Consider the following 23,210-nt stretch of genomic DNA (forward strand, 5'->3'; position numbering starts at 1 on the left):
GTATGTAAACCTCTAAAAGACAAGCCTCCAATTGGTGAGGCAGTTGCTTTTATTTTTGTACTCTCTCCCATAAGGTTATTGGTGGAAAGGTGAACACTTGCCCCCTCATGGACGCTAGCCTCAAAATTCTGATCACCAGTTTTATTTATCTTCTCAGATAAGTCCAGAGAAACTTTCATTATTAACAGCGCAGGCTGGTATCTGAAGATTTGAACCTATTGGATGTCTTCTGTTAATGATGGTGACAGTAGAATGAGAGCTTGAAGGGTTGAGGTCTGGAAATGGACAAACACAAATTATCTCCTTTCTGCAGCAAACGTGCCATAGATCAGCAAAGTGTGATCAGCCTCATTCTTTTAGATTTATTTATTGAGAAGTCTTGGTGAGAGTGTGTAGCAGGAAGATTTAGGAAGGGATGCATTGTTACTTCTTTGTTTAGTGCTGGATCTAGAGAGAGATTAGAGAGAAAGCAATGCTAAGAGGTCTTGCTGTGTTCTGGAAAGAGGCACTTGATTCTCAGGCAGGTGCAAGGAATAGTGTCTCCTGTAGCTTCTCCATCCTAGAAGAAATAGGCATGTGTTTTTTCAAAAATCCCTGTAAGTATAGTTTTATTTCTCATAGCACCCATCATCTGCAGGAGGAAGTTTTTTTGTGGGGAAGGAGATGCTATTCAAGGGAAAGTAAATAACCCATAATTTGGCAGTAAGTTTAATTATTTGCTTCCAATGCATTATCCCCTTCCTAGCAACAGGAAGACAGGCTGAAGCAGCCCTCTTAAAGGCAGAGATGCTTTGCAGATAATAGCGCTTCTTATGTGAATAATGTAAAAAATGAACCATTGCTAGGGGGAGTATTAGTTTGTAGTTCAGTGCTCCCCCAGTTTTATTGAGCTCTCTTCTGGAATGCTGTTCAGTAACACTTGTAATAGAGAGATGGAAAAAGGTGCCATAAACTTTGCAGGCCTTTGTTTATAATGAAGATTTTTATAGTTACCACTGTGCTCGATATTCCCAAAACAGATATTGTTGTGATTGCAGTGTGTACTAATAGAAATGTTTTTCCTATCCAGGCAGCACTGTGCGCTGTTCATGTCATCAGAAAGGTGCCTGAACTTATGGAGATGTTCCTGCCGGCCACCAAAAACTTGCTGAACGAGAAGAACCACGGTAATAGCCAAGACTGTACTTAGCAAGGCTAGGCCATTCTCTAGAGGACAGTGCACTTGCTACCTAAGCCTTTTGTTTGGAGGGAATTTCAGAGGTGTATTTGTATGATTTGTTTCTTTCCATTTCTATGCAGTGAAAGCATATGTCATTTAGAAGGAAGGGATGTGTATGACTCTGCTAGTCAACAGGACTTTAACATGGTGTAGGTGACAAAAGGAATGCTTTCACTGTGTTTTGATACACTTCAGAGTGGGTGAAATAGAAAAGCTTGATTTTTATCCAATACACTGCCTAAAGTGACTCTAAGGCACTGCCTGTTTAGGTTTGGAGGTACTTTTTCTGTGTAGTCTTTCTTTAGATGGAGTTCTGAGGTCTTCTGTGGAAGGTGACATAAGGTCAGCTAGGCTACCCAAATCAGAAGAGAAAATCAGGAAGTGTGAGGAACTCAACGTCCACAATGCAATTAACACATATTGTCCTTCTGGAGTCTTACATTTGTGTAGAATCACAGAATGGTTGGATTTAGAAGAGACCTTTGAGGTCAGTAGCCCAACTATGACCATTAATGTACGTTTAGTATGCGAGTTTCGGCAGACCAGATCCAGTTTCTCTCCTCCTTTGGCCTTTAGTTGCAGCTTTGACATGAGCACATTGCTATCTGCTTTCACTTGGACACAGCTGCAAGCACAAATACTTGTAGTGGTAGATACAATATGTTGAATTCAAGAATATTTTTTAATGACTTCCTGTTGTTTTTGTGATCTTTATCAAGTGTCTGGAGCCAGTGGAATGGTGTTAAATGGAGATACATTTTTCTTTTCCCACTCCCTCACCTTTAGGTGTTCTCCACACATCAGTTGTCCTCCTCACAGAGATGTGTGAGAGAAGCCCAGACATGCTTGCACACTTTAGAAAGGTAAGTGTGAACTGGTAATATTGCAGAGTTAATATTCATGGCCTTCTAGTAAAATGCTTACAATTGTTTGGGTGAAGAATTTAATGATACTGTCTGTTTGCTAAATTTTTTTTTAAAGTCATTAAATGTGGGTATTTTGTGTGTATCTAGGCCTAATCCCCTTCAGTAAGTGGTTAAGTTACAAAACATCAGTCTTAGGATTGTACAGTATAAAACTCATCCTAGAGTTAGATTTGCTGTAAAGTTGTCTTTGATGGTCCCTTAGGTTTTTCCCCTCTCCTTGTATCTAATTGCATAGTGACACCAGAATCACAAATGAAATAAACATAGAGACAAAGATGAAAAACTGGAACTTATACCAACACCTGAATGCCTTAACCACAGCCACACAGTTGTATACGCTCAGTTCAAAAACACCCACCTGAGTTCTGGTTGTACAGATACCTCATGCCTGGTGCATGCTGTGCTACACAATTTTCCATTTTAACTTAAGGGTTTGAGAGTCGATGTCACTCTTCCTCCTCTGGTTAGGAGTGTTGCTTCCTATCGCCCTCCTGACTTCCTTATGCTGTTTGCTATAATTTGGTGAGAGTATTATTGCTGTGTGAAACACTACTGATAGAAGAGCATCTGAAAATTGCCTTGATTGTAATTTGAAATTCTTGGTCAAAGAAGGAGAAATTGAACAAAGCTGGTAGAACAGAAAGCTCCATTTGCTTCTCTGAAAAGTCTTAAAGGTGTTGGCTTATTTGCATGCCCAGTTTACTTTCTTCCTTGACTTGTCTACATCATTAGGGATTTAAAACTGTACATCCTTTGGTGCATCTTTGCATTTTGGCATGCATCTTCCCTTGCCTTGATTGTAAATGTCAAAGCAGGAAAAAAAAGTCGGATGAGGTTCATTTTGCAGGTACCATCCCTGCTACTAATTGCTCAGTTGATGTGATAGTTGTGGGAAAACAGAGGAGAGCTGAGTCCACAAAATTTAGTTAGTAGGTGCATTCTTTCTAGCTATTTCTTGTAGTTGTTATGCTGTGAATGGTATAACATTGACCTGTCCCTAATGCTTGCTTCGTCTGTTTTGTCCCTTTTGTCTGTTTGGAATCCTGCTGAGTTAGAATGAAAAGGTAAGAATTAATTCTTCGAGATGATGCATGTTTGCCTTGAATCTGTAGATGTTTGTCCCTTGTGAGGCAGTGCCTCTTAATGACCCAGTTGTGATTGATGCCACATGCTTAGATCATTTGTACTTGTCTAATGGTCTTTGTGTGCTGGTCTTGTCACTAAACCTCTATATTCATGGTTGCCCTGAATCTCAGTTGTGGCCTTCTGTGAACATCAGCCTGCTTTCCTCAAGCTTTCCCTCGTTTGAGGAATATGGATTTTTTGTTGTTGTTTTTATTTGTTGGTTTGGGGTTTTCTTTGGTTTTTTGTTTGTTTGTTTTGGGGTTTTTGTTTTGTTTTGTTTTTGCTTTTTGCTTTTTTTTTTTTTTTTTGGCTTTTCATGCCTGTGCAAGCTGTAGCCCTTGGCTTTCTTTTTACCACAAACTGGGCTTTGTATTTTGTCTGAATCATGGGGCAACTTTGGGTGATTCCCAAAAGGAGCAGGACAGAGTTATTTAATTGCCTGTAAGAGGCTGTAAAGACTTTCTGTGCTGCAAAGAGCTACCCAATCCAACAGCAGTGCTGGTATTCTTAATCGGTGTAATTTGTACTCCAGAAGATGGAGGGGGTGTGGCTTTCAACCAGTCTCCACGGCTGTAATGTTTCCCTTTGTTCTGTCCTCAGTCCTGATGACCCTTGCATGTTGGAAGGCAAAGAAAATGTGAATAAGGGTTCCAGGAATGCTCCACTTGTCTGTTACTGTATTTGGAGGGAAGATGTTGCAGCGCCCTTTGGTTTCCCCTTTAAGGCAGATACAGGAAATTCAGGGTTCATTTTGTTTGTGTGTTTTATGAAATGCACGTTTTCAGAGGAGTGTGTAATTCCTGAAGGGCAAAGTTAGGAACAAAAGGAGATGGCAGGGAGACTAGGCTGGTTTTCTTCTTGCACTGTACCACAAATGTAGATTTACTACTTTAAAGATACAATATGGTGCTCTGGTCCCAGCTTAACTGTTTCTAGTTATGTCTTAGCCAAGCTGTAGGTATTCATACAGCATCAGCCCTAGGTGTGCAGGTTGAACTTTGTGGAAGAATCCAGAGACTGACTTGCTTTCAAATACAAGATTTGTTCTTGGACCTGTGCTTCAAAGCTGGGGGCAGGGAAACAACAGTACCCTAATAGGACAACTCTCTTCTTCGCAGCTTGTTCCCCAATTAGTTCGTATTCTGAAGAACCTTATCATGTCTGGATATTCACCAGAGCATGATGTGTCTGGGATCAGTGACCCCTTTTTGCAGGTAAGAACTGATGCAAACAGTGACTGATAGCTTTAGTTCTAGGACTGTGTTTTGAGCCTTAGGTGTGATGAGGTGGTTGCCTCCACACCTGTGTTGATTTTAAGATTTTTTTTGTCTTCCTTTGAGCTGATTGTGCAAATGCTGTTCATCTGCCCTAGTGAAAGACACCAATCTTAGTTTAACCAGCAGTTGTAGTGCCTTATCACATTATGTGACAAAAGAGAGAAGCAGCACATACTGGTTTTGGAAGGCTGTGCCTGGTAGTGAGGGGACTCTGAACAGTTCTGGCTCGTGGGAAGAAAATAAGCACAGCAAAAGCCTGTTTTTGTAGATAACGTTCTTACCCGGGATAAGCATTTTGCTTAAGAATGGAAATCAGCAGCTTGTTTTGCTTTCTTGCCACTATGACCCCATGTCAAACACTGCCATCCAAGCTTTTCTTTGCTTTATTTTATCAAATAGGTACGGATCCTGCGGTTACTAAGAATTTTAGGGAGAAATGATGATGATTCTAGTGAAGCAATGAATGATATACTTGCACAGGTGAGGTCTGCAAGGTTGATGAGTGGTTTAAACTTTCTCTTAGTTTCTTAGTAATTTGGGTTTAGCAGCACTGGTGAGGATACAGCTGCTTGCCATGATGAGTGAAATTTTATTGAAAGAGATGCATGTTCACAAGTGTGCTGTTTTGTAGGGGTTGGTTACTTTCACTGCCTGTTCTGCAGAGCAGCACAAAGGGGATCTGTTTTGAATTCGTTGGAGTTATTTTGTTTCCTTTCTCCAGGTTGCCACTAATACAGAAACAAGTAAAAATGTGGGAAATGCCATTCTGTATGAAACTGTGCTGACTATTATGGACATAAAATCTGAGAGTGGTCTGAGAGTAAGTTGCCTTTACTATGGCCTTTTTTTTTCCTAGGAGATTGTATTAGAGTAATTTGTGTGGAAGACATAAAGCAAGGTTGTTTCACCAAAATACATCTCTGCAGCTGACTCTAGATAAGACTGTAGCCTTTTCAGAAAGGGCACTCGTTTCGGGGGAGGGAGGATGTTTGGGTTTTTCAAAATAACAAAAATTAAAAGGCAGAATTTCCTGCAGAGTGCATGTCCTGAGTGCGAGTGAGAGCCTGCGATGTGTCTCTTAGCTTTTCCTCCACTTAAGCAGCTTCTAGAGTTCTTTTTGGCTAAGAAAGACCGCAATGCTAGTTTTGACGTGTTGCCTTTGAAGTTGTCATGAAATGATGAAGATGACCAGCAGTCCTTTTAGATCACTGATCTTCCCTAACTTTTTCTGCAGGTCTTAGCCATTAACATCCTAGGCCGTTTCTTATTAAACAACGACAAAAATATTAGGTAAGTGGTACAAAGTGTATTTTGATAACACCCAGTTTAAAACGTGTGAGAAGCAGTTGCACAAACGTGATGCTGAAGTAAACCCTTCCGTGAGACCATGTTGGGATCGCTGCTCTTGGGGTTAGTGTGGCTGTTGAGCTTGCTTCTTTCTTGGTGTGTTTTTTTCTCTGTGCAAATCGTAGCTGTGGCCCTGCCCTTCTTAGTTGGTAAGTTTGAATGTATGATCTATTTCTCAACGTGTGATTTTTTTTTTTTTTTTAATCAGGTCCATGTTTTTTCCTGTGTTGTCCCAAGTGGTCTGTGGTGCTTTTCAAATCAGAGTTGGCATTGGAGAGCTGATAAATTAGGCAAAGACTGATTTTTCTGATTGTGTGCTGGTGGCAACAAAAGAATTTAGTTGTGCTCTGGTCACTGTTAATCAGGATGTGGAATTGCTGAGACTGCTAGAATTGAATACCATCTCTAGGCAATTGGATAGCAAATCAGGATATGGGTTGCAGACTCTAGCCTTGGAAATTGCGACTCATGCTAGTTTGAGTATAAGATCTGCAGAGGTGCTTGGGACAGGTGCTTGTCTGGGCAGCAGTGTGTTGTTAGGCGTGTTGCAGTTTAGTGTGGTAACTCGCCTGTGAAGATAGGCCAGGCAGTCCCCTGTAGGATTTCCATTCGTTACCGAGTACAAGAGAATCCTATTCTGTTGCAAAATAAGACTAGATTTGGGCCAATGGGACAGTGTCTGTGCATAGAAATTAAATGGCTACAGTCAGCTACTGATTACCGTATGCCCTTATCACAGATATGTAGCTTTGACGTCATTGTTGAAAACTGTGCAGACAGACCATAATGCAGTACAGCGGCACCGAAGCACCATTGTGGACTGCCTGAAGGATCTGGATGTCTCCATTAAAAGGTAATCAAATTATCAGTGAAATAGACTCTTGAGGTTGACAGTCTGTGGAAGGTGAGCAGAGCATAGGGGAAAATGACAATAATCCTGGGGAGCTGTGAGACTGCTGTGAAGGTATAATACGGTTCATAATTCAAACAAGATAATGGAGATGTGCACCCACCTTCTTGGAAAAACTGCTGTTACATTTCATGGGGAAAAAATAAATTCTGTTTGCCTGAATTTTTCCGAAGTGCAGTATCAGTGGAGATTAGATTTGTGTGCTCTCAGTGAGATGGAAAGCTGCTGTGCCCAATGATTGTGGTCAAACGTACTCTGATGTGCTCCCATTGTTTTCCTTTCCCAGATGAACAGGCAGTGCCATGTTGTCTTGAAGCAGTGTTAAGTCATCCAAATAATGTATTCTTAGATGTATTAGGGAGTGGTAGAATTCAGACTTGATTGCTCGAACAATTTGTTTACAAACCCCATCCTTTTATCATTCTTGGTGTTCATTTGTCATTTAATAGTGGTGTGTTGCTGCTTCTCTGGGCTATGGGGAAGCTTGCAACCTTATTTCTCACTACAGAAATACTTTTTGTCTTTTACTCAGTCTTAATTTCTTCCAGTTTCTTCTCATTACTTCAGTTATGTTCCTTTTACTCATGATAGTAACTTTCTCCTGTTTCTGTCACTCACGGAAATTCTTGAACTGTTCTGTCTCACTTTTGCCCAGCCTATATGGAAAGCTGTTGTTCTAAACTGAGTCTTTCAGCCTGTTGATTCCTTGTTCTTTTTTTCAGAACTCTTCTCCTCAACATTATTCTTTCTGTAACTGGGTTACAAGGAAAGGTCTGAGCTCAGTGCAGCATACAGCATGCAGTGATGGGGACAGCAGCCTTTTTCCTGTTGCGTTTCGTAAAATCTCTCTGCTACTGGCCAGAATTTCATTGAGCACTCTTCACATGAATATACCTTCCGAATTGTTCAACCTCTTTTTTCCATCTACTCAAACTGATTAGATACACTACAGATCCTTGTTCTGATAGGCATTCTTCAAACTTATGCCCATCTTTGAATCAGATCTAGATTTTTTTTTAACAGCACCACTCAGACTCGTATGTGCAAAATAGGAAAGAAATGGGATTTGTCTTGCTTCTGAAGCTTATATTTAACTGCTATGTAATGGGTATCATGTAATCTATTTTTACAGTTGCAATCTATCCCAAACCACAAATTTGTATTTTAAATGCAAAACAAGGCAGGCTGCTGTTGCTGTTTGGTGTCAGAGCCTGCCTGGGACTAGGTTGTGGAACAGCAAAGCCTCATCTAGGTTTTGAGTAGAAGGAAACAAAAACATTTTATTGGTGCCTGCCAAGAAAACAAGGGTATGCTACAAACAACTGAGCTTCATATCTGAGTGCTGTTGGAGGATGAAGCCTTTGAGTGATCCATCAGCAGAGCACGATGTTGCCATGCTGACACTCGTGCTGCTGACAATGCACTGTCTTCATTGAAGCATTATATTGACTGGATATATGTCAGAGTCCCAGGTAGCAAGCTTCAAGGACTTGAGGGAAAGACATGATACCTAGTTTTGGTTATCTGAAGCATGGCCTCTGCTCGTTATCTTGTAACTGGTGCAGTTAGTCTTTGGTCCATGTAGTGTAATTCAGAATGGCTTTGCCATTTAATTCTTTTTGTCTGCTTCATTTGATCAAACTACATGATTAAGAGCTTTGTGACAGAAATGAAACATGTGATATGACTGAAGGTAAGCAATAGGCGCTGAGATAAATGCCTGGTATTAACACTACAGTGTTCTCCTGTGCAGCTGCAGTATTGATATATCTGCTATAAAATGACTGAAATTTTAAACATAAACATGGAAAACTTGTAACCCAGTAGGGTCAAGTGTAAGGAGTTGGGAACTAGTTGGAGAGATGGAAACAGTTCTAATAATGGTATAGGTCATCAACTAAACAGATTTAAATGTTAAAAGGTAACAATTCAGTTTGGTATCTCCACCCTAATTCTGAATACCTCTGTATTTTCTCAGTCCCTGGGTTTTAGTTGGGTAAAAAGCTGTTGCAGAGTTGTGCAGAAATCAATCACGTTTGAAGTTGATAGTCTTCATCCAAAAAATGTCAGAAGAACAAGAGATGTGTGCTAGAATCAGCTACAGAAGCTTCAAGTAGAAGGGCCGGGGAGTAGCCTCTGAGCTCTCAATGTGCACAAAAAGGAATGGCAAGGAGCTAGTACTCTGACTAGTTCTGGTGTCAGCATGTCTGTGATGAGGAGGAATAAACAACACCAGGGTAACTTCGGGTTCTAGTAGTCTTACGTAGTTTATCCAACAGGATACAGTAAAGCTTATCAGTTAATATTTTAAATCTCCACTGCGTTTGAATCTCCAATATATGGAATTGGAAACGGGTCTGTGCTGGACCCCTCAAGCTGGAGAAAGCGTGTTGTGGCATGGTTTAGTTGTTACAGTTTTGTGTCAGAAATGACCAGCATTCGATTACACTTGGGCAGTCAGACTTTTAATCCTGATGGACTCTGGTTGCTGAAAGATATTGCTAGCCTTAAGCTATCTTTAACATATGGATAGATATTTCTAGAACACCCCATAGCCCCGCTCCCCCTTAATTTTTTGGGGGGTGGATGTTTATTGTCTGCCTATGAACAAGAAAATACTGACACATTAAATGTGGAGGGCTGTTCTCACAGGATTAGTAAGTATTGATCTCTTCTTAATTAAAAGGTAACTGCATTTTTGTAGCTGGATTTGGGGGTTTTTTTCTTCCTTCACTAGGTGAAGTTACTTGATTGGTTTTCTGTCTCTTGCCCTAGGCGTGCAATGGAACTGAGTTTTGCTCTTGTTAATGGGAACAATGTCCGTGGAATGATGAAGGAGTTACTGTATTTCCTAGATTCCTGTGAACCAGAGTTCAAGGCAGACTGTGCATCTGGAATATTTCTTGCAGCTGAAAAGTATGGAGTTGTTTTACTTACTAATAATTTTTGGTACATCCTTGGGATTGTAAACAACCTTGTGTGTTGTTTCTCTCCCTGCTTGCTCCCAAGAGAGAATGCGTTGATTCATTTCTTCTCTGTTCACTGATTTATGTGTGGTTTGTCAGTTGTAGCCCTCCCTCAGTACTGGTGTCCCTCCTCATGAACCAGTGGGCCAGGAAGTAACTGAAAGGGGAGGTTCTGGTGATGGTGGGTTTCTTGCTGGTGTTAAAGACTGGCAGTTATTGCTCTAACAGCTTTTCTTAATTTTGTCAGATATGCTCCTTCCAAGCGCTGGCACATAGACACAATTATGAGAGTCCTAACAACGGTAAGTGAAATTGCCTCTCTTTGTGTGTGACTACATAAAATTTTCTTGTCTGTAGGAAGTTACTCACCATCAAGTTGAAGATGGTTCTAAAGGCTGGCAGATAAATACAGAGATAAATACAGCTGCTAAAATACAGAGAGGAAGTGTACTTATGATAGTCACATTTACTGAGTTTACATGTTTTTGACTGGCTGCCTTGGATCACTGAGTGGTTTTTTAGAAGAACTGTACTATTTCAGAAGCACACACGAGTAACAGTGTGTAACAGTGTGTCTACTGCAGTAATCACATCACTTTGTAAAGACAACTCTTGTACTGTCTGTTTCCAATATACAGTGCTTTCAGAGGAGAGTGAATGCAGCCTTAAGTGACTTGCAAAGAGAAAGGGGGTGAAGGAGTTTCTTGGAATTACTCCAAGTTGAGTTTATCAAAACTTGTTAATAAAACTGTATCAACAGCCTTCTTGTTCACCTTCTTTGGGTTTAATTATTGCTCTTTATCTACTTGAATTTGTCTGTAAACATCATAGCTGAGGTGGAACTGGAGTAGTGTTTTGGCAACTGAGGGAAGAGATCTTGATAACTTGGGTAGGCAGTGTGTTCTCTCAGGCAAAGGAGTGGGAAGAGATTTATCGGTATAGGGTTCAAATTTGAGAAGTTCATCAAGGGGTAAGTCTGCCTGGGGGTGCCATTTTGTCACCCTGAAACAGAGAGAAGTAGATTCGTCTGAAGTGAGAATTAATTTCCATTGGAAAGTTTGCTGTGAGAATTGCTCTCAGATGACTTCCTTCAGTAAAGTAATTGCCTTTTCTTGTCTGCGAGATAAACCACTTATAAAGTTGTATTCATTTCTGCTTTCTATCCTCTTGCAGTTTTGGGGTATCTGTAGTGTGGATTTCTGAGTATAGTTTTATTTGTTGGTAAATGTGCTGTCCTGTACTTCTTCCCCCTTGAGGTTGCTTAAAATCAACCATAAAGTGCTCATGGATGAGAAAGTTGGTTTTTATTTCCATGCACATTAGGTGGTTTTGTGAAGGGTGTCACAGCTGCTGAGTGTTACTTAAGAACGTCCTTAGTAAAACCTAACAATTGTTCTTGTAGGCAGGAAGTTATGTTCGTGATGATGCTGTTCCCAATCTGATCCAGTTAATAACTAATAGTGTGGAGATGCATGCCTACACTGTGCAGAGACTCTACAAAGCCATCCTTGGAGATTACTCCCAGGTAAAACCAAATGTGGCCAGCTTCAGTTTCTTTATTGTACTGCAATAATTACACATGTTTACTAAGATCTCAGTGTGAGCCAACATCACCTTGTCTGGCTCCGAGAGAGATTGCTGAGCAGGCATGTCTTCTGTAAGTTCATCTTCTTTTTAGTTCTCCAATTCTCTTACGGAATTCTTGATCGAATCAGATATTCCTCTTTCTTCTGCTGTGGAAGGCTAAGCTTGATCTTAGAAAAGGAGATGGTTTCATTTATCATACAGGCAGCCATTTATATCTGAGCCTTCTCTGGTTTTTCTTCCAACAGCAACCCCTGGTGCAAGTTGCCTCCTGGTGCATAGGAGAGTATGGAGATCTTCTGGTGTCCGGTCAGTGTGAAGAGGAGGAACCAATACAGGTATAGCTTGGGAAAGAACAGCAACTGTACACCTGGCTGAGGCTGGACCCACTTGATGCTGGCTAGGTGAAGGGAGTGCTTTCAGCAGTTCCCTAGCACTGATGTCCATGATGGTAGTGGACCCTGGACAGGAATCTCCTTCCCCTGCTGCAGGCATGGACTGTGTAAACACTGGCTGTGTGGAGTGCTTCTACAACTGGCAGAGTGGTATGGTTTCAGTGCTAACTGACTTGGAAGAAATCTGCTGGGGTCTTAGCAGTGTATTTCAGTGATAAACCTGCTCTTCAATGTGTGAAACAGATCAGAACTGTATTTTAAAACTCATACCATGGGATCTCCACCTGGATGCATGTCTCACATGCTCTGAACACAATGCTACAGGCTCAGAGTTGCAGAGGAGGCGTGGCACATCCATTAGGCAAGAGGCAGGTTTTTGTGCTCTGGAAGGCTTGCTCTAAGCTCCCCTCTGTCTTAGCCTAACCTCTCTGTACCTTTTCAGGTAACAGAGGATGAAGTTCTTGATATTTTAGAAAGCGTCCTGATATCAAATATGTCTGCATCTGTGACACGAGGCTATGCTCTCACTGCCATCATGAAGCTCTCCACAAGGTTCACCTGCACTGTCAAGTGAGTTCCCATTGGTGGTATACTGCATAAGGCTTTGTTGCAAATATACCAACATCAGTTGTCTTCAGTAGGAGTATTCCTTGAACATGTTCTGCTTCTGTGGTTGACAAGAGTCATCCTGTTATTTGTTGGCTTTTACAGTCCTCCTTTGCTCACAGGCTGGAAGATGTCTGTTGGGGGTACTGTTTTCTCTATGGATGCCCTGTGCTGTGTGGGGACTTAATCTATGTTGCTGTTTCTTGAAAACTACTTATGGGGAAGAGAAGTCCTTACTTTCAGTGGACTGTTCTTTCTGGTTCCTTTTTTGGATGATGGATAGAAAAATAGCCTTGTTTCCTGTTGGAGGCTTCTCAGTGTGGGTAGTTGAGCTTTTTTATGCTATACCCTAAGGTGGTGTATTAATCACTTGCTGATGCTGTTGTGAAGGGACAGTTCATATATGGATGTTACATGGATACTGCACAGACTGCTGTTTTACACAGGTTACATGGGACTCCTGTTGAACAGAGACTAGGTAGCATCTTGGGCATGACACATGCTAATCCCTTGCTTATTGCTGCTAGTTTCATGGTGGTTTTGTTTTCCCTTGCCCCCCAACAGTCGCATTAAGAAGGTAGTTTCCATCTATGGCAGCAGCATTGATGTGGAGCTACAGCAGAGAGCTGTGGAATATAATGCACTTTTCAAGAAATATGATCACATGAGGTAAGTGCTGATAGAATTTTGGTGTTTGAAAAGGATCATTATCTGCTCTGATGTCCTGTGGTTGACACTCTACTGTGAGAACTTTGGTGATTTCTGGTAGGGTTACAGAGGATCTGGAGTCCCTCCCCTTCTACAGGGTTATTAGTGAGTGTTTTAAGGACTTAATGTATCCTGTGATACTGTTCTGTGATCAGAGACACTCTCTGCCAAAGCTTTTGTCCTGCTTTGAGCCTGAGCTTGTCAGGTACTGGGGGAAGCAGGAGACAGGAGGGCTTGTTTGTCTTTTTGCTATCAACTAGTGTGTTTATACTGGCACAGAATGCCAGGGATTGCTTCTGACCACCTCAAACTGTCATGCAGTCTTACAGTTCCCCTGCATGGGAGCTCAAGGGAAAAGGCAGGTTGTCATGTATATATCAGCTCTTGAATGTCTAAGTATTTGGATTGGGATCCAGGAAGATGGCACAGTGTAACTATGTCAGCTTCTTTCAGGCCAGCACTGCTTGAGAGAATGCCAGTAATGGAGAAAGTCACCACAAATGGCCCTGCTGAGATTGTACAGACCAATGGAGAGACAGAGACAGCAGTACTGGAAACCAAACCTCCACCCTCTGGATTGCAACCTGCTAACCAGGTAACAGAAACTGACCCAGGATAAATTTCCACTGCCTGTCAGACCACATTCCAGCCAGTGCCAACAGAAAGCTGAGACCATCTCCCTTGCCCTCTCTACTTCTTTGCTGTTTCTGACTGGTGATGATTGTATCATTGCTCTGCTCTGGTGGCTCTAGTGTTGTAGTGGTTTGGTCCAAAATACTCATTACTCAGGAGCAGGGTGGGATTATCTCAGTTGGTTATGGTGCTATTAATGCCAAGGTCATGCATTTGATATGGGCTATTCACTTTAGAGTTGGACTCAGTAATTTTTGTGGGTCCCTTCCAACTCAGAATATTCTGTGATACCCCAACCTGTCTTTAGTGTGCATGAACTCAGTCCTTCCCTATCTCTTTGGTCCCTCAAGCATGAAAACTAGATTTCTTGTGGGGCATGGGATCGCAGTGAAACTAAGAACCCCTCTAACTGGCCATTAACTCTGGTGGTCTTCAGTTTGAGAACAAATAGAACACACTGCATTTGCAAGGGAAAGTAGCAGAAAGTTGAATATATGTAAGTTTTATATCCACTCTCTCATTAGGCAAATGATTTATTGGACTTGTTGGGGGGAAGTGATATAACACCTGTAATTCCCACTGCACCTACAAGCAAGCCAGCCTCTGCTGGTGGGGAGCTGCTTGACCTCCTGGGAGACCTCAACCTAACAGGTGAGCAGGCTGCATTTCTTACAAGTCTACATTCCCATCCCTGGGATGGGATGAGGGTGGGCTACTTCTTCATTGTCTTTTAAGTCCTAGTTTTTACACTTACTCTTAGCAAGATCCATATTAGCATACAGGTGGGAGTCAGGGAATGAAGTCACAGGTTGATTCTGTATGATTAGCTGGTGAGACTTGAGCATTTTCACACCTGAGTCTGGGAATGCTGTGAGCCTTTCCAGAGAGGACTGTGAGATGTGAGGAATCAATTCCATTTGAATGCTTGCTAGTAAAAGAGGAGCCAGTTCTTGAAAGCAAAGAAGGGGAGGATGACAACACAGGTGTTTTATAGAGCTTCGTGTAAAGAAATACAATATGCAGCAGTCAGTCTTTGGCAAAGGAGTAATTACTCTTCATTCCTGACAGCAAAGTATTAATCCTTCAACATTTCTTGTAGGTTCTCCAGTATCTGCCCCTGCACCCCAGATAGCACAGCCTCCGTTCCTGCTCGATGGACTTACATCTCAGCCTCTCTTCAATGATATTGCTGCAGGTTAGGGACATGTAAATCCTTTGCCTAAAGTGCCCCAACACCCAGCTAGAAGGGGAAACAAGGAATAGTAAAGGAAAGAAAAAAAAAAAAAAAAAGAGGCAATTTGAAAGTGTGGCATAGATACTTGAGCACAACGGGGTGTGTTTAATTTTCAGAAGAGTCTGGGGTAAAGTAAATGTATACTACGATGTTGAGAGTGATCTCCAGATTCTGTAGGTCTGCTGCTTTTTTGTTTCCTACAGGAATCCCCTCCATTACTGCATACAACAAGAATGGGCTGAAGATTGACTTCACCTTTGAGAGGTCGAACACCAACCCTAGTGTCACTGTAATCACGATACAGGCCTCCAACAGCACAGAGCTGGATATGACAGATTTTGTTTTCCAAGCTGCAGTACCAAAGGTAGAGCCACTTAGGGCAACTACAGTGAGAAGTTGAAGGCCAGTTGCAAACACTTCCTGATTGGTGCTTTCATGTAGATAGGAATTTGCAAGGTCAGCAAGGCTGAGAACTGTTACAAGGATCTTTTAGTGCCCAGTTGGGTCATCTCTTGCCAGTCTGAAAGTATGTGTTGTAAATGCAATAGAACACAGATTCCAGTCAAATTGGACCACTTCTGCTTGGACAAAATCATGTTTTGAAATCACCACTTTCTAGAAAAATTGCTAAACCTCAAGCAAAAAAACCATTTGGGTCAAAACCAGTATTTTGGAGACACTAATCATACCCTTTATTCCTAATTTCTAATAAAATATATCATGTTCTTTGGAGCTATGAATACATGAAAGAAAAAATCTTTTGAAGCTATTAGTTGCTTATAAAAGTTTAAATGAGTCACAATATGGTGATTATTGGCAGTCCTCATTTAAAGAAATTAATTGTTTCCGTTTGCACTCAGCTGCAGCACAAAAGGTGGGAGACATATTGCCTAGTTTATAGCAGAGCAGACTATTGAAGCAGCATGTGACTGGAATGCTCTCGAAATTTAAGAAAGTACGTTCACTTCTAGGAATTAGTATTCCTCTAACTAGCATTCAGGTAGCTTTTGCACCTACCATAGGAAGGAATTAGGGAAAGAACAGGCCTCCTGAAGTTACGGGTGTGCTGACTGTTCCTGTGAGTGCAACGCATGAAAGAAAGCATCTCTGCTGATCTTGGTACACTGCAGTAAGCCCTTACCTCCTATGATTTGTGTTTCCTGGATCCTACTTGCATAGAAAGCAGATGGGCCAGTGAATGTGTTGTTCTTAGGGAACAACAAGATAGGGAATTCAAGAACTGATTTTTAAGGGCCAGAAACCAAACTTTTAATGTCCCTTGCTTTCTTTCAGTGCAAACAAGTCACTTCGTACTTGCTTACACATCAAATTTTTTTCTTTTTGCCCTGTTTTCAGACATTCCAGCTGCAGCTTCTGTCTCCCAGCAGCAGTGTCATCCCTGCATTTAACTCTGGGACCATCACACAGGTCATTAAAGTTCTGAATCCACAGAAGGTGAGTGATTCCAAGAAGAACTGTTGAAGATAGTGTCTTGTAGTCATTCATTTAGTGGCACAGGGATGCATCTGTGATGAGAGGTAGGGAGTGATGGTAGTGAATGGTATGTTTTTCATGGCAGTCACTTCGGTTAGAGTTAGGAAAAAGTTACAAAAAACTCAGGAGGTTCTGGACACAGGTTTGGCCTTCTATTTGGTTTTACTGCTAAAACAGTGTAACAGCTTTGCTACCTTGAATTCATTCATGTCTTGCATCGCAGTGGTGGTGAAGTTTTCAAATGACCTTTCCAGAGGAGCTCAATCTAGTGTTTCTATGTGTTGTAAAAGTGATGTTTGGAAAGCAAGCATCTTGATATATAAAGATACTCAACACTCGTTCTTGCTATCTGCAGCGGTGTTACTTGAAATGTTTGTTACACAAAAAAGTAGCTTGGTCCATATTCTTAAAATGGTCTGTCAAGTGGTGTCACTTGTTTTTAATGTGATGAGTGTAGTTTTAAATGGTTGATGGAAAGAATCCTAGGTGTGGTGTAATTATAATTCCATTTGTTTTACAGCCTTCAGAGACAGGCTTCAAGACATGGACACAACAGACTTGAGGGGAGGGAGGGATGTGGCCCACATGTCCTCCTTAAGAGGGTTTGCAAGTGCTCAGATGGCATCAGAAAGAAAAACAAAATTGAGATCACATTTCTTCTTTTGAGACAGCCTTATGATGTTAAATGATTCTAGGAACTTAAAACATCTGAAGTTTTTCATGGGTTAACACTTACGTACTGCTCTAGATGTAAAGTGTTGCTGCTAGACTGATTTGCAAGTCAGAAAAAAAAAAAAAATCACAGATTTCATCCCAAGTTTCACTGAATGGCAGTCTTCTAGTGCATAGTTTTTGTGGTTTCCATGCATCTGTTTCCATGTAGTCTGCTCACCTCTGCCTATACTAAGCCACAAGACTAATTATTCTCTGTCTTATATACATCTGATACCAGGTTCTCTGTGGTGCTATAGATCACCTTGAAAGTTATTTTCTGAACCTTGGAGGATTTAGGTGTTTTCCAGTAATGTGCTAGAATGGGACCCACAAGGTGAAACACACCTAGGGTAGTGGCATGCTTTCTTGTATGAACACAACTCCTAGGAACACTTCAAAGTACAGAGGTGCAAAATAGTGCCATCATGCTGGATTGAAACTAATGGCTAGTTTTCCAAAACGCCAAATAAACCAAAAAGTGACGATGTTGATCTATTAGTGATACAGTGATAACTTATTTATCCTGAGCCTGGTTGAAGCAGTCATTGTCTTCCTTTCTTCCCTCTGCTGTCCCTTTTGTGTATTTGCCTGTAGGTATGGAGAAAAGAGACAGAAATGGTCAACTTTTGGCTTTTCATTTTTGGGGTTTTTGAGAGAAAGGAGAACAGAGAAGCTGGCTGGAGCGTGCTGTACTCTAGCTGTTTTTAAGGGCCACCTAGTATCTGGGTGACAGCCAAATGACAGTGTAAAGTGACTTCTGAGCTATTCCATCATTTACTTACAGCAGAAGGGAATGTTCTTGGAGATTCTGTTTCCAGTCTTTCATAGGCTATGTCCTTCACAGTGCTGCTGAGCTGTGCAGTACTTGAAGTTTCCAGACTGCTGCACTGAATGGACAGCCCATCTCTCCCTGCAAGCCCAAGTGCAGTGCATCAGACAGAGTACAGATCTGCCTTCTGCTTTCTTCTGTTGTTAACCAGAATTTGAAGGCAGTTAATTTTGTATTTAAGGACCTCAGTGCTTGCAAGAGCAGGGCCAGTGCAGAGACAGATGTGGGTAGAAGCTGTGCTATAACTTTTCTAAGAGCTTGTACCTGATCTGAGAACTATAGTGACCAATTGATGTCCTACCAGATTGAGCATTTATCTTCAGTGTCATAGCTCACCCTGCACCTATTCCCAGCAAAGTCTTGTGGTCAGGAAGGGTCTGTGTTGAGCATTCATGGGGTGGGGTAGGGGAACTGGATGAGGTGGGAGTCTCTGACCTTTAATAAAGACCTGAATTTGTTTTGTGTGTGTTTGTTTGTTCCCCCCTTTTCTCTTGTAGCAACAACTACGTATGCGGATCAAGTTGACGTATAATCACAAGGGCTCAGCAATGCAGGATCTAGCAGAAGTCAACAACTTCCCCCCTCAGTCTTGGCAATGAGGCTCTGGCACCGTTCTTATTCTCATCCCACCCAATCAAAAGAACTCTGGGAAGAAGGTTGTGATCCTTGGCAATCCCCCAAACTGCACCATGGGCATGGGGAACAAATGAGACCTGCTGATGAGGAGGAATTTTCCTGAAGTGATTGCTGACTTTGAAGCATATCTGTTAAGACTAATCTCCTCTCCTCTGCTGATGAGGCTGGCAGCTTGTGGAGGCTACTGTGCACTCCCTCACACATGCATTCACAGCCAGAAGCAACATTCCCTTCTTCCCTTCCCCACCCTCCTCCCCCCTCAAAAAGGAACACAGCCTAGTTGGAAGAGAAGTCTGGAATTTCTAGCAGGGAAACTTTCTTCTCTCTGCAGCAAGTGAGCAGTTGCTCCTTCTTTCTGCTGTCTTTTTTTCCTTGGGGTGGGTAAGGCGTGTTGTCGTTCATTTTTAGCAGGATTCCTTCAGACATTTTCATCTGGGACTCAGATGGGGTCTTGGGGAATGTCAGGCTGCTCTGCCTCTTTTTTCTTGTATCCCCCTAGGTCTTAAGGAGCTGGAGGCTTCTTATGACCTATTCAGTGCATTATTGTATACACCCACTTCTTAGTTATGTGATGCATACAAAGAGCAAGAACCTTTGGAGTTCACCTGCAAACCTGGGACACAGTGCAGGAGAAGAGGTTGGTAGCTGGTAAGAGTTGGTAAAATTGCTTTGGTGCTGTACTTGGAAATGAAGACTTTACACCTGAATTTTCTTTCTTTCCATCAGTAGCTACAGCCATGCAGATTCATAGAGTCTTCTGTAGCTTCCCCAGAAAGTGAAGTGAGGTATGAGAGATGTAGCGATAAAATGAGCAGCTGGTTTTCTACCACATACGGTTTCAAAGTCTTTCAACCTGTTAGTTGTGGTTTATGGGTAGAAAAGACACACTGAATTTTGTAGATCAGTTTTTGGGCAAGGGCTTTGCTCCTGCTGGGAGTCTCATCAGAGACTATGCTGCAAAGTTGCTCTTCTTGGTTATTCCAGAACTTCTCCCCAGTTTAATTTCCAAAGCCTGTAGCAGACCCCCTGGGTTCCATTTGAGTTACTTCTGACTGGGATATTTGTGTTGTATCTGTAATATTGGCACTGAAATAAAGACCATGCAGTTTAAAGAGACCTTTTCCCATTTTTTTACTTAGTTGATCCTTGTTCCCTTTTCAGAATAATGAGCCAGTTCAGGTCCAGACTGAAAGTAACTAAACTGTGTTTTGAATGGAAGCCAGTTGTTTGAGTATTTGGGTCCAAAGATGTGAGGTCTGGTACCCTTCTGAGCTCGCAGAAAGCTTCGTTCAGGGATGTCACTGTGGGAACTCTTGGGAGTGGTGCAGTTCTGGGCAGTCTCTTGGAGGTGATGTGTAAGACAGATGAAAGCAGTGTGACAAACTGTTCAGATGTTCAGTGCTCTTCAGGATATATCTTAGGATAGATCTTAGATTTTCATTTGTGAATGTGCTGGTGAGCTGAAGGTTGAACACTTCTGCTTCAGTTCTGTTCTAGGTCTTTTCAGTTCATTGAGTGCTCTGAGGGCAAGCTTAGACATAGCTTTTTGTGTCCACAGAAGTGCTGATGCTGGGCTCCAGAGCTTGCCAAAAGTATTGCAAGAGTGGTCCACAGTGTACTTCAGGAAAACTGAAGACCAATTCTGCCTTTGAATTGGGAGCAAGAGGCCCCTAAGAGTTGTTCAGTCTGGTCTGGTCTTAGCTGCATTAAGCAATATAATGTGGGACTGACTGTGTCACTGATTTAAGTGCCGGTCCATGTGCAGTGGAGTAAATTTATCTTTTCTTGGAGGGCATTTTTGCTATCGTACTGATTGAACTGGTTTGGGCCTTCAGATTAGCAAAGAACTTTTTTCTCCTGGAACTGGAATCAGCATAGGGTTATAAAATCTAGAAGAACAATGTATGATTTCCTTAAAATTAACTTTGGGTTGTGGTATGGTCATGCCTTGGCTATCAGTGGTGAGATATAGCCTGTGCTTAGCTAGAAGCATCATGAAACAGGCAGTTTTGCAGGAAATGGCTGAATCACAGTCCATTTCTTCTGCTGAGCATTTAGTTTGTTTTCACTGCATTTGTGGCTATTCACTGCCCCACTAGCTCAAACTCAATGTGGAAGACTGAGCATGTTAAATCCATACCCCAGCGAGCTCTGAGGGCATGCCAGATAAAAAGTTAGTGGGCAGTCTTTGCCTTGGTTCCCAAACTCCTCATAAGCTCTCCCATTCTCTTCACAGAGTTGTACATGGTCACTCGTACTGAAAGCCAGCATGCCTCGCTCTCCCTTTGGTTTTGCTGGGAAAGAGCACTGGTACAGGAAATTAGATGGGAAGGAAGAAGAAAATGGTGTCTCGCCTGGCCACTTGGTGCAGCAGAGTATGTTGTCCCTCTTGTCCTACTTGTTTTCTGTCCCCTAGAGCAGCTGGGGTTTGCTGTCAGTCTCTGGTAAGCTTGCAGGGTGAATTCTTTCTGTGTTCTTGGCTCCTTCAGCCACCCTTGCACCGTGTCTGTGGGGAAATGGGCATTTCGTCATGTATTTGAGTTGAGCTGAAGGAGGCGATGCGTGTACCCGAAATACATTTTGCAGGAAGCCATCCCTTGGCTATGAAGTACTCTTGCGTAGCAGCCAAACATTCCAGTTGTCCTTGGAGCTCTCCCCTCCTCACTAAGGGATGGATGCTGACATTACGCAAGAAGGAAGTCCAGGCTTCACACCTTCCCCCATCTGCAATACCAGATAATGCTGTTTGCTCTTTGACCCCCATGTGCATTTCGAGCTTTGTGCTGCTGCTGTAGTTTTCCTCTGGAGAGTACTTGCATGTCTGAGGCACTCCAAGCACAGGCTGAGTCCTCTTCCCACTGATTGAACGCAACAATTCTTACGGGTCTGGTCAACACTTTCCTTGCTTCAGTGTAAGGGGGATATAAAGGCAGCAAGATATGGACTTCATGGCTAATCTTACTAGTATCTGCATGGGAGGCTTTGGAACCGGGAGACACTGGATGTCTGTTTTTCCAAGTGAATGTATTTTGAGTCAAAAAATGACAGAAACAATAGTGGCCATAATGGGCCTGAAGGGGGAGGAGACATGGGAAGGTCCTAAAAGTCGACTTTGTCCAGGTTTTGATGGCACAAAATATGGCCTTGAACAACTTACTGAAGCAATAGCAGTGAGGGGACTGTCTTTACAGTACCTTGGATCTATAACTCAGAAGATACTGAAACAGCTGGGAAAGGTACCAGTGCCTTCCCTAAGGCTGGTACTAGCTGTGAGCCGCGGCAGCAGTGACGCTGGTGCACTTTCAGGTGTTCATTTTCTACCTGGAGGCTGTGAGGGAATGAGCTGCTGGACTGCTTCCCTTTTAACTTTCACTCTCTTCCTGTATATTCCTTTTACTTTCCTGATGATGTAATTTAAATTTTACATAGAGCCCCATCCCACCTCTTTGACAGTATAGAGAAAAAAAAAAGGCAAACAAAAAGTTACTAAAAAACCAACCCCAACCAAATTTAAAGTGAAAACATGCCATTTGAACAGGGCACCTGATGGCACTCGAAATTCTGGAGACCTATTTTTGAGATGTGAAAAATTTAAGTAAATGCTGAGTCATAGGTGAGTGAGGAGCTTAACAGATGTAAACATTTACATGGGATGCATTAGACTTCTGCTGTGTGTATTGTCTTTTGGTTGAAACAAATTATGAAGTGACTAATAAAATGAGTCAATATTCAATGATTTAAAATTGTGCCTTGTTGCTTTCTGCAAGTACAGTGGGATAGAATGTTTTGATTCTTAATGTTTTGATTCTTAATGTTTGGCCAGGGCAAGGTCAGATGATACAAAATAATAAGGCCAGATTTTGAAAAAAACTTTACAGGAAATTTTGGAGACAGAGATGAGTGGACAATTGCAAAACACTTGAGCAGTTCCTGTGGAATACCATGCTGAGAGTGAGTGTTAGTTACTAGCAACAATGCTTGTCCAGGTGCTAGAAAGGTGTGATGGGATCTGAACACAAGGAGTATTTGGAGCCTGCTCTGGGAGCTCGTTAAAAGATCCCTTTCTCCATGTGCCTCTTGGACAAGGATTGCCGTCGTATCTCTGTCCCCATATGTGCCTCCTTTGTGTTTTCTAGTCACATTCACATTTCAGTAGATGACTTTTCATGTCTCTTCTAACATGTAATTTCACTGTGGGAAGGTGGGAGGCTTTTTTAAATGTGCTTGATCCTGTTGGGGCAGGAGCAGTGGCTGCCCTAAAGCATACTCAAATTCTTGCAAACTCTGTCATGATGACGTCGGTGGTCGATGATGCCGTCATTAGTAGCAGCCACTGGTTAAGACTGGCAGAGCTTACGTGATGGACCTGCGGGGCAGCAGGAGAACGGTGATGTTCGGCTGTTGTGCAGCCTACCTCCCTCCCTCCAGCTGCGGGGCGGTGAATGGTGACAGATCCTGGAGCTGTGTGAAGGGCGAGCGGTGACAGGTGCGTTTGCAGCGCTCACGTGAGCTTTGCCTTTTCCCCGCCCGGCTGGCGAGCGGCTCTCACTCGGCCCCTCTCGCTGGTAGAAGGGCACGGACGCAGCCGCGGAGCTCGGGGTGCCCGG

The 23,210-nt window shown here is 42.4% G+C and overlaps 2 protein-coding genes across 3 annotated transcripts in view; both read left to right on the forward strand.

The window, feature by feature from the left end:
* Positions 1 to 22,339, forward strand: part of AP1G1 (adaptor related protein complex 1 gamma 1 subunit) — a 37,717-nt gene extending 15,378 nt beyond the window's left edge. The window contains exons 5-24 of one of the 2 annotated variants that reach the window (XM_008639162.2): positions 1,070 to 1,166; positions 2,006 to 2,082; positions 3,201 to 3,209; positions 4,389 to 4,484; positions 4,947 to 5,027; positions 5,269 to 5,367; positions 5,782 to 5,837; positions 6,634 to 6,747; positions 9,580 to 9,720; positions 10,018 to 10,072; positions 11,173 to 11,295; positions 11,603 to 11,692; positions 12,192 to 12,319; positions 12,920 to 13,024; positions 13,517 to 13,658; positions 14,221 to 14,347; positions 14,796 to 14,891; positions 15,134 to 15,294; positions 16,287 to 16,385; positions 18,465 to 22,339. In XM_008639162.2, coding sequence (XP_008637384.1) covers positions 1,070 to 1,166; positions 2,006 to 2,082; positions 3,201 to 3,209; positions 4,389 to 4,484; positions 4,947 to 5,027; positions 5,269 to 5,367; positions 5,782 to 5,837; positions 6,634 to 6,747; positions 9,580 to 9,720; positions 10,018 to 10,072; positions 11,173 to 11,295; positions 11,603 to 11,692; positions 12,192 to 12,319; positions 12,920 to 13,024; positions 13,517 to 13,658; positions 14,221 to 14,347; positions 14,796 to 14,891; positions 15,134 to 15,294; positions 16,287 to 16,385; positions 18,465 to 18,566 — 1,998 coding nt within the window. In that variant the 3' untranslated portion in view covers positions 18,567 to 22,339. The remainder of the gene's footprint in view (positions 1 to 1,069; positions 1,167 to 2,005; positions 2,083 to 3,200; positions 3,210 to 4,388; positions 4,485 to 4,946; positions 5,028 to 5,268; positions 5,368 to 5,781; positions 5,838 to 6,633; positions 6,748 to 9,579; positions 9,721 to 10,017; positions 10,073 to 11,172; positions 11,296 to 11,602; positions 11,693 to 12,191; positions 12,320 to 12,919; positions 13,025 to 13,516; positions 13,659 to 14,220; positions 14,348 to 14,795; positions 14,892 to 15,133; positions 15,295 to 16,286; positions 16,386 to 18,464) is intronic. The other variant, XM_008639163.2, reaches the window with a different exon arrangement.
* Positions 22,340 to 22,980: 641 nt separating this feature from the next.
* Positions 22,981 to 23,210, forward strand: part of PHLPP2 (PH domain and leucine rich repeat protein phosphatase 2) — a 30,428-nt gene continuing 30,198 nt past the window's right edge. Inside the window, 1 exon segment of the mRNA XM_017741364.1 lies at positions 22,981 to 23,089. The gene's annotated coding sequence lies outside the window, so the exon portion shown is untranslated.

This window comes from Corvus brachyrhynchos, unplaced genomic scaffold (genome assembly GCF_000691975.1).
Source record: "Corvus brachyrhynchos isolate BGI_N302 unplaced genomic scaffold, ASM69197v1 scaffold365, whole genome shotgun sequence".
Lineage (NCBI taxonomy): Eukaryota > Metazoa > Chordata > Aves > Passeriformes > Corvidae > Corvus > Corvus brachyrhynchos.